The following is a 15,239-nucleotide window of genomic DNA, read 5'->3' as shown; positions in this document are numbered from 1 at the left end:
GTTTACTCGGCACAAAACCTGGGCGACTCTCGGCAGGGCGTGTGCTCAAACACAAGTTCCCGCCTTGTTTGTTTGCCGATTTGTGTTTCCCGTATCTTGCATCTTCTGGGCACTCTGCCTCGTCGTGCGGCTTACATAAGTGAGGGCGCCGCCTCCTGTTTCCATCTAGGTGGCTAGTGGCTGGTGGCCCATCCCTCGGCGGAAGAGTCATCACAAGCGTTTCATAATTTATGCAAATCAAACAGCGAAATCGCAAGTTAACCGCCCGCCCTTGTCGCACCTCGCGGATGCTGTGCCTCCAGGCGAGGCCGACTCGTAAAGCGTGCCACTGACCCACACAGCGAACAGCAACCACCACTCACCAGTTGCGACAGCCGTGAATTTCGCGCTGGCTGAGGCAACGGCAGCGGCAATAAAGCGGCACATTTTTGTCAACGGTTATTGAGCCAGTTGCCCAACTATTACGTGTCCATCGGCATCGTCATCGCCATCGCCATCACCATCACCATCGCCATGGCCAGTTTATTGTTCATGACATTCAAAACGCAACCTGAATTGGCCGCAACTTACCCGTTCAAATGCCTTTAGCTGGCCATCTATGGGAAGCATCTGGGAAGTTGTATATAAATTCAAAACTGGGCGGATGCATAACTAAAGACAAACCAACAGCTAATGTTTTAAGTAATCGAGTTTTTGTTATAAGTCCAGAGTGGATTAATTTACCCTTTAAGGGCCTTGACAAAAACCGAAAAAATTAATCCGGAACAGTCGATATTCGCTAAATGAAAGTAACACACTATTTTTTTCATTACCGAAAAATTTAAAATTTTATGCGATTTAATATATATAATATATATAATATTATTTCCTTTTTCTCGCCGAAATTATATGACTTATATAATGTTGTTTAAAACAAATATGTACATCTCGCATCGATGGCTTTGACTCGGTTTTCGCTGGATGTCGTTCGATGCCCTGCCCGACAAATCAATTGATATTCATAAGACAGTGTGGCGAGATCCAGAAACTGCCCGCACCGGTGGAGTGCTTGAACTCGCTGAACCCGCGATAAGATCGAAATCGGAATGGCTTGCGCCCACTGTGCTGGAATCTGGAATCCGTTTGGCCGGTACAAAGTGCAGTCTTTGTCCAGTTAGCGGCATCTTAATTGCTCTGGCCAGCAAATAGCAGTTCGCATTGTGCAAGTGGCCAAGTCACGCCCCTCATTACCGCCTCCGCTGGGCCCCCGTGCCTGTCTATAATTTCCTTGATCTGAAGTGTTGATTAACGGGGGAATTGTTAATTGCATGAATCTAACTTTTTAATGTGTTTTGCCTTTAACGCGTTGGCAATTGCACTGTCGTGGCTACACTAAGATATGGGTACATAAACCCATTCGCGTACTGCTCCGATCCATCGCTTACCAATTACCATTTGTAATTTGTAAGGTGTGGGTCGTCAGTTGGCTGTGACATAAACACAGCTTGGGCCGTCAGTTACTTAAATTTCTTAAATATGTATCCCTTTTAGTCAACATCACTATTCAATTCCCGTTACAGTTCGGTCTAAACCTATAACGTGTACCTATTGCTAACATCACAGAACCAGGAAACATAAGCGACAACAAAATGGCAATCCTACTTCAAGAAGCCCAGGAATGGTATCGGGACCTCATGGACAATAAGAGCGGTACGGCGCAGATAGATTACGAGAAGTGGAACTCCTTTAATAACGCTTTATTTTCAGATCCTCGCGTTAACGACTTTTTTCTGCTATCCTCGCCACTGCCCACACTGGCTATGTGCATATTCTACGCCTACTTCAGTAAATCTCTGGGACCAAGGCTTATGGCCAAACGAAAACCAATGGAGCTGCGATCAGTGTTAGTCATTTACAACGCGATACAGACAATATTTAGCGCATGGATTTTCTATGAGGTAAGTGACTTCCGCCGCTTTCCCGACTCTTTTCCCAGTTTAATCCTTCCGTTGTTCCTTTGCAGTACTTAATGAGCGGATGGTGGGGTCATTACAGCTTCAAGTGCCAGCCCGTGGACTACAGCACTAAAGGCCTGGCTATGCGGGTAAATTAGCGCCAGCGATTGTCCTGGCAAAGTAAACTAAAATTCTATTCCTCCGACTAGATGGTAAACATTTGCTGGTGGTACTACATATCGAAGTTCACTGAATTTTTTGACACACTCTTCTTCATTCTGCGAAAGAAGAACGAGCACGTCTCCACACTGCACGTCATTCACCACGGCTGCATGCCTTTTTCGGTCTGGATGGGTCTTAAGTTCGCACCAGGTACGTATTGACTTCGCGACAGCGGGATAGCAAATCCACAGCTCATTTGTTTATATATTCGCAGGCGGTCACAGCACCTTCTTTGCCCTTCTTAACTCGTTCGTGCACATTGTGATGTATTTCTACTACATGATCGCCGCCATGGGTCCAAAATACCAGAAGTACATCTGGTGGAAGAAGTATCTGACCACCTTCCAAATGGTAAACTGAACTAACCTCTCTCCCAGACAGACCCCTAAAGTATTTTCCTTGTCTTCCAGGTTCAATTCGTGGCCATCTTCACACACCAGTTCCAACTGCTGTTTCGCGACTGTGACTACCCCAAGGGCTTCATGGTTTGGATTGGCCTCCACGGCGTCATGTTCCTGTTCTTGTTCTCCGACTTCTACAAAGCCAAATATCTCAACGCAGCTCGACGGCGCCGGCAAGCGGTCAAGGCCAATGGCCATGCCAACGGCCTGCACTCAAATGGGCACAGCAAGCATCTGGGAGAGGGTGACACACTGGTCGCCAACGGCAGCAATACGGGGGCTTGCATGGTAGGTCACCGAGTCACCGCGGATCTGCGGCGCAGTTGGGGGACATTAGAGCAGCCCTTGAGTGCCATTAGTATAGTAGTATGCAAACATATTTACTTGACTTGCCCAAGGTCCCAACGACTCGACTCAGCCAAGATGCGAGGCAAGTTCGGGAGAGCCGATCCGGTGTGGGCAGTTGTATCATCACAATTTTGTTGATCAACTTAAAATTCTAACTAGCTAAGTTAGGTAAACAGCACTTGCGATTTCTCAGCACAGGCGGGGGACGTTTCAATTAGCGCTAACATGTGAAGCCGGATGCGAAGGCCCAAGCCCAAGCTCAGTCTAAGTCCCAATCCCAATCCCAATCTGCTGCCCATTAGAAAAGCACACACATGAGCGCTTGCTGGTGGCACACACGTGCCAACGTCCATTGGAGTCTGAACCCGAACTCATTGAACAATCTGTATTCTCTTTGCAGCCTGTGATGGAGGACGAGTATGTCAAGAGCAACGGGCATGCGAATGCTGCCTACAAGGAAGGCTTTTTCAAGGAGGGCGTGTTATCCAAAAACGATGCCATCTTCAACCCGGACAGCAGTAGTTCTAGTCTGCACCAGCGCAAAGTCAAATAACTACTGATTAGGTGTACTACGATGATATTCATTACGTTTATGTTAAGTGTTTAGCGTGTAACTGAACCAGATTGAAGAACGAGACAAACATGAAACTTGGCAGAAGTAGCAGATGCAGTATGACAATTGGCACCACAGCAAGGCAACATCAGAAGAACTCGGTTAACGAATTGTTTTTAATAATTTATATTTTAAATACGGATAATACATAAAATCAGTTATGTCGAAAGTCATTCGGATGAGCCGAATCTTACCGAACAAATGCCACCTGTGCCCACCCACCCGAACCGTCAACTAAAGCTAAGTAGGAAGAGCAGCGGTAGCACAAACTAAGAGATAATCGATCCTTTTATAAACATTTTCTACGGCACCAGTTTACAAGTCCCTTTTGAAACACAGTTACAATCACTCAAACGCAGAGAAAAAGTTATTTTTTGAACGATATTTATATAGCCATTGAAGCGCGTTCTAAACCAGCGTCAGATACCATTTTTAGTGTAGCTTTCTGCATACAAACACCTTGCGAAAATACATACATACTCACTCTAGGTGTAGACCTTTTATGGCAATTTTTAATAACAAATTGAAACGTTATGATAAACGATAGCTTAACATGCTCTCTTAAGTCTGCTTTAAACTTAAACTCGTTATACTATTTGTAGCTTGTTTTGTATATTGAGAGAACCGAAAGTTGGTTGCAATACTTTGTAAAGGTCTAATAGTAAAACTTATTTATATATTGTAGCTAGCTAGCCAATTGCAAAATGCAACACGACCCAGACCCCTTCATAGTGTCACTAGGCTATAAACACATTCAACGGACGACCGGACGGATAAACAGACTATAGTCGTGCAAAAGAGAGCGACAAAGAACACATGGAGATAAAGCTTTTATACCGTCAGTGCAAAACGGCTTAAGGAGCAGACAATCAGTTTAGGCTTTGGTTGCCAACATAAAAGAACCTAAACAAAAGTTGTAAACAATTCACATTTCATTGAACCTCGTTTTGGTGTAGCTCTTATACTTTATTACTATTTATACAATATCCCTTTGTTCCCACATTTGGTTTGAAGTTGTTAAACGGTTTTATTTCAGAGAAGTGAGATATTTCTGACGAATTATTTGTAAGTGTAATTCTGTCTGTTAGCCTGTGCGTATTGGTTTCATTGTTAAGTTATGTGGGGTTAAGCTGACAAGTTCAAAAACTATGAAAAACCTGAATAAAGCTTATTAATTTATAATACAACTTATCAAGAAAATATTTTTATAATGCTAATTTAATAGCTGGGAAACAATATTGACGTCCTTGGGCAACAATGTCTCTTAAAATTCTGGAAAAATATGTTGTCTGAATCGTGTGTTAGAGGAGGTGTGCACTAAGAAAGGGCTTTTTCAAATCATTCCCACAGTTTTCAACCATACAAGTAGATATTTATACCCTTGCTGAGGGTATTATAATTTCAGTCAGATGTTTGCAACGCAGTGAAGGAGACGTTTCCGACCACATAAAGTATATATTTTCTTGATCAGCACCAATAGCCGAGTCTATCTAGCCATGTCCGTCTGTATGTCTGTCCGTTTCTATGCGAACTAGTCTCTCAGTTTTAAAGCTATCGCGATGAAACTTTCCCGTAAGTCTTCTATCTATTGCAGGTAGTACATATGTCGGAGCGAGCCGGATGGGACCACTATATCTTAAGGCTCCCATAGGAATATTCAAACAAATATAAGAAAATTCATTGTAACTTTGTAGGAAGTAGGCGTTTTGTTTTTTGACAACTTAAAAACAATTTAAATATGCACGCTGAATCTGGAATCCCTGGAACTGCACCGAGTGAGCATTAAACTATAGGTATTTACTTTATCTGCAAGGGTATATAAGCTTCGGCTGGCCGAAGCTAGCTTCCTCTCTTGTTTTGTTTAAATCTTTGTTTGTGGAAATCTTTGAAAGCCCAGAAGATGAGCACTTAATTAATTTTTCCGCACCGATTATACGATCGGATCCGTTTTTGGTTTAAAGCAGCGGTCGGCACATACATACGATGACATTTTCTTTTATATATGTGTAATTTGCACTGGGCTCATCGATGTGTGTGTGCAGACCGCTGTTCTACAGTGTACGTGAGCGAGCAGCGCCTGGGCAGAACAAAACCCTATGGTCACTTAATAGGACGCTGCCGACCGCTGCACACTGGGCCAGCCGATCAGATTTTTGGCCAAAAATACGTTTTTCTTTTTTAAGAAAATGACCAAATTGAGTTTGGAATCCTTTTTATAATACATTAAACTAATTTATGCCAAAGTTTCAAAGACTTCTTTCCGAAACTTGCAGAAGGGATTATTTTCAACAAGTAAAAAATATAATATAGCTCGTATGTCTTATTTGTTTGCTAAAATAAATGTAATTGTTAATTTTTACGCTTTTTTTCAGCAAATAAGTACTTTGCTTTTCGAGTGCCTTCGAGTGCCATCCCCAAATTAGTTCATTCCTTCAAAAAAAAATTCAATGATCAATTTACTAAAAGCGTAGCCCACCGACTCGATGCGGTTTTGCCTTAGTTTTCGGTAATTTAAGTTTTAATTGAAGGCTTAACTCGAAGTCGAGCTATTTTGAAGAGCTTAGCTAAGAGAGCCCAAGAGTATGCCATACTTTATTTCTTCAGGTTTTGGTGAACATTTTGCGCTCAAAAATTTGATTTTAGTGTGACTAACATCTAAAATCTACTTTTTACGTACACTAATCGATTATGGTATTTTCCAAACCTATATCTATCTATTTAATCAGGACTATGCAAATAAAAATTTAGCATATTTTTGTGATGACTTCAGAATATGTCAAATTAACATTAAACAAATCCAAAAACAATATTTTTAAACAATTTTTTTTACATAATTTGATTATATAAAACTTAAAAGGTAACAAGAACAAAAAAATAGAAATTTTTTTTAAATCGATTGTTTGATAAACGTTGATGTGGGAGCCTCCGAAAGTTGCACTTTTTAACGGTTCATAAATCTTAAATGACATAATATTTTTTAGTGATGTTAATTTTTTTTAGTTTGTTTTATCTCATACTTTATTGTTTTCGAAAATGGAAGAAGTGCGTCTTCTAGTTATTTTTTTAAAAATAAAAAACCGAAAAGTACGTAAAATTTTGCGACTTTGGTCTGGATTATCTATATCATATAAAATTCCAAGAAATTTTACTTTTAGTTCGTTGAAAAGTTCAATCTTTTAAGAAAAAAACGCAAAAAACTGCATCCTTCTAACTGTCCTAGGAAAGAAATTACAGATTTTTGGCCAAAAAATTAACTTTCTGGCCCAGTGTGCGCTGGTTTAAAGTTTGGAGCTATGCCATACAATCAGTAAGGTATTTTATTTTTTGGATACATGGTTGATTTTATATGATTTTTTTGTAAGATTGCGGGAGTTGCTGGGGGCCTTTTTGGCAGAACGTTGTTTCTGGTTTTTGTGTGCTTCGGCAGTTCGCAGCACTCACGAACGTCAGCAGAAGCAGAGGGAGAGTGTAGTGAGCAGAGAGAGCGTCATATGAAGCGAAAGAGAGGCGGCCAATTTGTTTTTCTGGTTTGAAAATACCTGATCAAAATTTTACTATTTGGATTATTATCTAATGGATGCAATCAAAGTGTGTCAAAGTGTGTAGCCATAGAATGGACAAGGAATTCTTGTTTTGATTTTACAAAAATGTTGGATTGGTTTTCAAGGGGAGAGCACGGAAAAACTCCAACTCGTCACATTTGCATGTGAGAAACGCAATGACACACACATGGATAAATTGACATATACATAAGTATGTAATTTTTAAATTAGGATAAAATAACGGATCACCCAATGCATGCAATTCTAAATCAAATATTTTGCAAAAATTTAAATTATGTTAAAGACGAGGGGCGCACGAAGAAAATTGTTGACAAATTTCGTCTCCGAAATTACACCCATAGTTTTCACCCATAAGAGTTGGATCTTTAGGTGCTTTTTTAATTTTCTTATTTCCGGAATTATTTAACTCCAACTGTTGATTCCCAGCCGACATTGGGGTACTTCTTTTTTTGTTTACCTACCGATTCTGCGAGCGGATCCGTTTTTCGCTTAAATAATTTTGGCCGTAGCCTTTCATAGATATTTGTGTGTTATTTTTTATATATTCTTTTTTATGTTTTTAAGGTTTTTGGAGGTTAGATCTGTTCGAAATAAACGGTAAAAAAGAGTAAGAATTTTTTCGACTCAGTGCAATCTAGCGATCGGTCTGAATTCGGGAACTGCAGGGTACATACGCCAAAAACTGTCGTCGCAACGCGCCGCGGTCTAAACGCATGTCTTCTTCTTTTTCGTTTCGGAGAAAGAATGAGAAGCATAAAAGAAATAAAAAGGTTTTTCTTAAATCTATGGTGAATTTCTAATTTTACTTTTACTTTTTTTAATTCAGAAATATTCTTTAAATTCTTTATGTTCTTCAAATTTTAAAAAAATGTACCGTCTTTTTTATGACGACTTTCTAGATTTTAGGAAGGCCTGAAGTACATTTTTTCTTAATTTAATGGCGAAATCGCTATTAATTTAAGAGAATTTTCGGAGAGCAAAAAGCAGAAAAAACAACTTACTTTTTGGCCAAAAACCTGTAATTTCTTTCCTAGGACATTTAGAAGGATGCAGTTTTTTGTGCTTTTTTCTTAAAAGGTTGAACTTTTCAACGAACTAAAAGTAAAATTTCAATTTAATCCAAACCAAAGTCGGAAAATGTTACGTACTTTTCGGTTTATTATTTAAAAAAAATAACTACAAAACGCACTCCCTTAAGTCCCTTAAGCCCTCTGCCGGGCATTTCACCTCTGCGCTGTAATTTCTTGTTTAATAGTTTCCGGATCTAAACTATATAGATTTCGAAAATAGTATTTTCAAAATACCATGATCGATTAGTGCACGTAAAAAGTAGATTTTAGATGTTAGTCACACTTTAGTCACGCGCAAAATGTTCACTAAAACCTGAAGAAAAAAGTACAGCATACTTTTGGGCTCTCTTAGCAAAGCTCATCAAAATGGCTCGACTTCGAGTTAAGCCTTCAATTAAAACTAAAATTACCGAAAACTAGGGCCAAACCGCATCGAGTCGGCGGTATGCGCTTTTTTTAAATTGATCAACGAAATTATTTTTGAAGGAATGAACTAATTTGGGGATGGCACTCAAAGGCGCTCGAAAAGCAAAGTACTCATTTGCTAAAAAAAGCCGTAAAAATCAACAAATAATAAGACATACGACCTATTTTATATTTTGTATTTGTTTAAAGTAATCACATCTACAAGTTTCGTGAAGAATCGAACAGCTACACTAGCATCTTTGACTTCAAGATTTTTTTTAATTTATATCAATATTTGATGAATTTCCCACTTTGAAAAAAGTAAAAGAAAGCTACTTGCCCAAATTTTTTTAAACTTTGGCATAAATTAGTTTAATGTATTATGAAAAGGACCTCAAACTTATATTGCATTTTCTTAAAAAAAACGTATTTTTGGCCAAAAATCGAATCGGCTGGCCCAATGTGCACTGCGAGAGTCGAACCCACGACCTCTCGGTTTAGAGTCGATCGTCCTACCGCTGCACCACAGAACCATCGCGCAAGGCGAGGTACAAACTCTGCAAACATCTTATTTTCTTGAGGTAAAGGTAACTAAACCTTATATTTTTTTCCTGACGACTAAAAATTAGGGCCGTTTCCTTGCCTGCAAACACAAAGTATTCTTTTAAATCAGAATTCAAATACATTTTTAAGGTTTGAAGACTACTTTTAGTATTATAATCTTTAAAAAAAAAAAGAAAATCAAGTTGAATCACAAAGGGGTCGAACCAACGACCCTAGTCCTCATATAGCAAAGTTGAAAGACCCCAGGGCTACCGAATTTCACACTTTTGAAGTGATTTTTAAGAAAAATTGTAGGGAAAAATTTCCCTATTCCCAATTTGCCGCTGGATTAAGAAAAGGTCAAAACGATGCAAATCCAAATAAATAACCCTAAATATTAAAAAAATAGAAAAATTAACCCTGAAAAGATTTTTTTAAGGTGACCTGCCGTGGATTTTTGGAAAATTTGACGTGAAAATTTAACATTTTTCTCAGTTTAAGGGCAATACCTTTTGCGATCTCAGTTTAAAAGCTGGCGACTTAAAAGTTTCACAGTCATCCTAAAACATGTGTACGTATATTAAGTTTGATGTCTATATCCAATAGCTCCCATTGGAACAATCGGATATAACTTGCAAAAACTGAAGATTTTTCGCGCAGTGTAAAAGTTATTGACATGAATCTTTCGAAAGCGTATTTTTCTGTGCATACCTTGATCAGGGTGAAAGCACGTCCCGAACGGAGGTCTATATCCTATAGCCCCCATAGGAACAATAGGGTGAAAAATTTTATGTTTTGAATTATGAAATATTTTTTTTATTAATTCATGTTGCTATTGTAGTCAAATTTTAATTCGTGAAATCTGCAAGGGTATTAAAACTTCGGCTTGCTTCCGTCCTCGTTAAAATTTTTTAAGGCGATTTTGGGTGTTAGAGTGGGCGTGGCCCTCGGCTGAAACAAGCTTGCGCTGCGCAGGAAGCAAGATTTTAACGTTCATACGGACAGACAGACGGACATGGATAGATCTACTCGGCTAGTGATCCTGATCAATCCTTGATCCTTTTACTCTACGAGTAACGCGTATACAAAAATTTTAATTGGTACAACAAAATGTTAATGTGAAAAATATAGACTAGGGTGTAAATGTTTTGGGAAATTTAACACAAACCCAATTAAACTGAATAAATAATGTTTTTGTATTTGTTTGCTAGGTGATGCTTTAGTTTTTTTTTTAACTATATGTAAAAAATCACTGTTTGTCAGTGCATTCAATTGTCTACAAATCCAAAGGTCCCGCGTTTAAGTAGAGAGGGCGACTTGCCTCAAAAAGTAACTTTCCGGCCCCAACTAGTATTTTAATGGTCTAAGATTGACTCCGTTTCCTGCAGGGTTTCAAAAAAATAATATTTTTTATACAAATTATTTTTTTATAAGTTCAGGAAGAAGTTATTTTAGGTGTATAATTTCTCAAAACATAGAAACTGTGCAGAAGTGCAGGAGCGTGCCTAACAATAATAAAAGCAAAAAACAAAGCCGTTTGCAACTGGCTTAACATATAAATTGGCAATTACTTAATATACTAATGATAGGTAAACAAAACTCACCAGTAGGTGGCGACACCTGGGCTGCGCGGGCTAATATTTGACAGATACTTGACCTTGTCGTTCTGGACACTAACCGCAGCAGTCAGCGGGAGCGGGATGTTGGCCAAGTTGACATAACTAAATGCATCGTGATGCACGAGGAGCTTGGCTGGCGTATTTAGAGCTACGACGGAGCTTCTCGAGGGCACTCAGGCCATTATTAGGTAATTCTAGGCTCACTTCGGCACTCTCCCTTTTTTCAGACATTAACCACTAATGTCTGATTAGTTACATTATGTTATGTGATCAATTCTCCCAAATCTAGTTAGGAAGATATTAAAAGCCCGTTACTAGAAGAATTAAAGTGTATAATGTATTCTGAGAAAAGCATGTAACAATTAGAAGTATTCGATTCCCACGCGTATTTTATTAAAGAAAAACTAAAAACTAAGAAAGAAAGCTTCCTTTCTTGTTTTTTTTTTTAATTATTTTTCTTCAGTTCATTTTCTAAAAATTTGGGTATTTTTATCAAAAATTTCGTGATTTTTCATTAATAGCTCTGAAATCGTATCCGAATCGTTTATGTATTTATTTGGACTGCATATATTAAAAATACTAAGAATCGATGGACTTTATGGTAAATATGCACCAAAAAAATATGCTGAAAATGGGGAAAAAAAACCTTGTATTGCTGGGATTTATTAAATAAAAAAGTTTATATAAATAACTTCGAATTTATTAGTAAAAAGGATAATTTAAAAAGAAAATAAATTATTTAAATAATATAAGCATATATCCGATTTTATCTCAGTATCGCCTTCGCTATCTCTCTGGTCGATTTAACTACCGGCTACTTTCCTTCGAAATGGTGTTTTTTTCGGCGAATTCCGTTTACTTGCTTTTATTGGATCAAAGCTATTCAAGGACATATTTAAATTGTCCTAATTGCTCCTCGATTCATTTTCCTCGAAAAACATTCTCTATACTTTTTGAAGTCCTTGTTTTTAAGCTAAAATACACAAAAACAAGAAAGGAAGCTACCTTCGGCCAGCCTTGTAGATAAAGTAATGCTCACTCGGTGCAGTTCCAGGGATTCCAGATTCGGCGTTTCTATTTCAATTTTGTTTATACATAAGTAGTCAAGAATCAAAACGCCTACTTCCTACAAAGTTACAATGAATTTTCATATATTTGTTTGAATATTCCTATGGGAGCCTTAAGATATAGTGGTCCGATCCGGCTCGCTCCGACATATGTACTACCTGAAATAGAAAGAAGACTTTCGGGAAAGTTTCATCGCGATGGCTTTAAAACTGAGAGACTAGTTCGCATAGAAACGGACAGACGGACATGGCTAGATAGACTCGGCTATTGGTGCTGATCAAGAATATATATACTTTATGTGGTCGGAAACGTCTCCTTCACTGCGTTGCAAACATCTGACTGAAATTATAATACCCTCTACAAGGGTATAATTGTGTATTAAAAGTTCCAAAAATATCTGACCGAAACAGCTGGCTAAAGCATATGAGCGACACAGCTGATCCAAACAACTGACCGAAACAGCTTACCAACACCTGACATGCAAAAAATAAAAAGCAAATTTTTTGTGAAATGTGGCAGAACGGGGCACGGAACCCCTTCGTGGGGACTTAGGTACAAATCTCAAGAATTTTTCAAAAATAAAATGTTTACGTTTGGTTACGTTTGATGAAACTTTTGTCCCCAGTGTGCGACGCTTAGGTACAGTGAGTCACATTAATATTCGGTTTTTTTTTTTGTCAACTTCAAACGTGAATAAAAAGTTTGAAACTAATAAAGCAAAAAATAAAATAATGCAGAAATAAAGCTTATTTTATTACCTTTTAATAGATATATATATGTTATTACTTTTTTTAAAATTTAACTGAGAAACATGCATAAACGAAAGAAAAGCCGAATATTGGGGCCACATTAATATTCGGTTTTCCCTTTTTGTACTAAAAATCAAAAAAATTATTTAGGAAATAAACTAAATTTGACATTTGATTTTTTTTTTAATTTATGGTTAAACCCTTAGCCTTTAACTAGAAATCAGTTTCAGCGCAATCCATTAATCACACCAAAAAAAATGAATGGGTACAAAAGCAGAGTCGCTCGAAAATTCATTTTTCCTTAAGTTTTGTATGGAATTAAGCAGCAAAACGCTTCTTCTGAGCGACTCTGCTTTTGTACCCATCCATTTTTTTTGGTGTGATTAATGGATTGCGCTGAAACTGATTTCTAGTTAAAGGCTAAGGGTTTAACCATAAATTAAAAAAAAAATCGAGAATTTGTTGTACCTTTGCAAACTTTTTTGACATTATCCCGTACATCCTTTTTTTAGGTTATAAAAAACTGGCCCAGAATAGGCAAAAAAAAAATTTTAAAGTATGCCAAAATATTTTAACGATACCATAGACAATAATGGCTAGCATTTCAAATGTCAAATTTAGTTTATTTCCTAAATAATTTTTTTGATTTTTAGTACAAAAAGGGAAAACCGAATATTAATGTGGCCCAAATATTCGGCTTTTCTTTCGTTTATGCATGTTTCTCAGTTAAATTTTAAAAAAAGTAATAACATATATATATCTATTAAAAGGTAATAAAATAAGCTTTATTTCTGCATTATTTGATTTTTTGCTTTATTAGTTTCAAACTTTTTATTCACGTTTGAAGTTGACAAAAAAAAAAAACCGAATATTAATGTGACTCACTGTATGTCTAGCGACCACGTTTTTAAAATTTTTTGTAAAGTGTAAAATTTGATTTTGTTTTGATTATAAAAACCCATCTACCCAACAACAACTTTTCAAATCGTACTATTTATTTTAAAGTTCTTTCCAATCTGACAATTGCATTCCTAGGGCTAGAGAGTAAAAATGTTTGCTTCAGCCGATTAACAGGCCCACTATTTATTATTTCTGCATTATTAAATTTTTGGTTTCATTAGTTTCAAACCTTTCATTCACGTTTGAAGTTGAAAAAAAACGCCGAATATTAATGTTACTCACTGTATATCTGATTTACGAATAAATCTGATTGCACTTTTAGAAATAACAACTTACCTTCCCTTATTAAATCAATTTCCAATTCATTTTAAAAATTTTTTAAATTTGTTTATATTATTCGTACTTGATTTAATTCATACTTAATTTAATCATAATTATTATACCCGTTACTCGTAGAGTAAAAGGGTATATTAGATTCGTGCAAAAGTATGTAACAGGTAGAAGGAAGCGTTTCCGACCCCATAAAGTATATATATTCTTGATCAGGGTCACTAGCCGAGTCGATCTAGCCATGTCCGTCTGTCCGTCTGTCTGTCCGTCTGTCTGTCTGTCTGTCTGTCTGTCTGTCTGTCTGTCTGTATGAACGCTGAGATCTCGGAAACTATAAAAGCTAGAAGATTGACATTTTGCATGCAGATTCTAGGAGTTCCTACGCAGCACAAGTTTGTTTCAAAAGGGTGCCACGCCCCCTCTAACGCCCACAATCGCTAATATACGATTTTAAAAATTTCAATATTTTGGAAAAGTAAAAATGGTGTGTTATTGTGTTTATCAATACCTATCGAAATGTAGAAGAAATTTTTTAAATCGGACCATTCGTTAAAAAGTTACGGCGGACCAAAGTTTTTCTCCATCTCCTTCGCACTTCCTTTAGCTGAGTAACGGGTATCTGATAGTCGGGGCACCCGACTATAGCGTTCTCTCTTGTTTCTGGGTTCAAGTATATTTCATACTTAATTTACCACGAAAATGTTCTCAAATTAAAATGCTGGTCTTTTTGAGTGGGGTACACATGCATGATTATCTACAGTTCTACATCGGAATTGCACTTGTACTTTACATGGATGACTAAAAGTTTCAAAAAGGCCAGGTATCGGGGCTTTTCGTAAATTTATCCCCGGTATTATTTATTCGGATTGGGACGGCATGTTAAGTGCACACATAGTTCGCCGGTAGCTGCACTTGAACCTTGCCTTCGCGCTGACATCAGACATTAACAGGAGCACAAAAAAACCGGGTTAGGGTTAGGGTTCGGATTTGGGTTCGGGTTCGGGTTCGGGTTGGAGTCGAAGTCACGGCGTCCGGGGTTTCGGGGCAATTAGAATATTTGCTTTGTTTCGTGCACTGCACTTGACGATCGTTCGCGGAAAGTTTTCGCACTGCACTTGGCGCTGACCGTAAAGTTTCCACAGCGGCAGCTTTGCGTTCTCTGCGATTGCGCCTGCGCAGCGTCGGCGTCGACATTCTGCTCAGCTGCGTCGCGCGATTCGCGTTTAATCAGCCCCACAGCACGAACGCGGCTCAGTTTTCATTCAGAAGTCAAGCGCGCGCTAATCGCAGTCTACTCTCGCCCGCTCGTGTGCAAAAGCCAAAAGCCATTGCGAAAATAATCATTTTACAAAGTTCTTTGGCAACACTTTGTGAAATAGTTCGGGCCCGTGCAATTTGTGTGTTGTGGTTTTGCAGTTTTCAGTTTTCGGTCTCCAGCGATTTACCAACCGATCTGCTGCTGTCTGCCTTCGGT

The 15,239-nt window shown here is 37.9% G+C and overlaps 2 protein-coding genes across 2 annotated transcripts in view; both read left to right on the top strand.

The window, feature by feature from the left end:
* Window positions 1-1,689, top strand: part of sac (sterile affecting ciliogenesis) — a 31,554-nt gene extending 29,865 nt beyond the window's left edge. Inside the window, exon 2 of the mRNA XM_017148822.3 lies at window positions 1,560-1,689. The gene's annotated coding sequence lies outside the window, so the exon portion shown is untranslated. The remainder of the gene's footprint in view (window positions 1-1,559) is intronic.
* On the top strand, window positions 1,479-4,705 carry LOC108062239 (very long chain fatty acid elongase 7). Its single transcript, XM_017148823.3, has 7 exons — window positions 1,479-1,689; window positions 1,747-1,937; window positions 2,003-2,083; window positions 2,144-2,306; window positions 2,371-2,507; window positions 2,567-2,845; window positions 3,306-4,705. The coding sequence occupies exons 1-7, from the start codon at window positions 1,629-1,631 to the stop codon at window positions 3,456-3,458; spliced, it is 1,065 nt and encodes a 354-aa protein (XP_017004312.1). The 5' UTR covers window positions 1,479-1,628; the 3' UTR covers window positions 3,459-4,705.
* Window positions 4,706-15,239: the final 10,534 nt, after the last annotated feature.

The sequence above is a fragment of the Drosophila takahashii genome, chromosome 3R (genome assembly GCF_030179915.1).
Source record: "Drosophila takahashii strain IR98-3 E-12201 chromosome 3R, DtakHiC1v2, whole genome shotgun sequence".
In the NCBI taxonomy this organism is placed as follows: Eukaryota; Metazoa; Arthropoda; class Insecta; order Diptera; family Drosophilidae; genus Drosophila; species Drosophila takahashii.
The sequence above is the reverse complement of the archived record's forward strand: the minus strand, read 5'-3'. Positions and strand labels throughout refer to the sequence as shown.

Bases quoted from the DNA above. Each gene is read 5' to 3' on its own strand.
- LOC108062239 (XM_017148823.3), top strand. From the start codon at position 1,629: ATGGCAATCCTACTTCAAGAAGCCCAGGAATGGTATCGGGACCTCATG. The intron at 1,938-2,002 runs GTAAGTGACTTC...GTTCCTTTGCAG, and splicing joins GCGCATGGATTTTCTATGAG to TACTTAATGAGCGGATGGTG. The intron at 2,084-2,143 runs GTAAATTAGCGC...TCCTCCGACTAG, and splicing joins CTAAAGGCCTGGCTATGCGG to ATGGTAAACATTTGCTGGTG.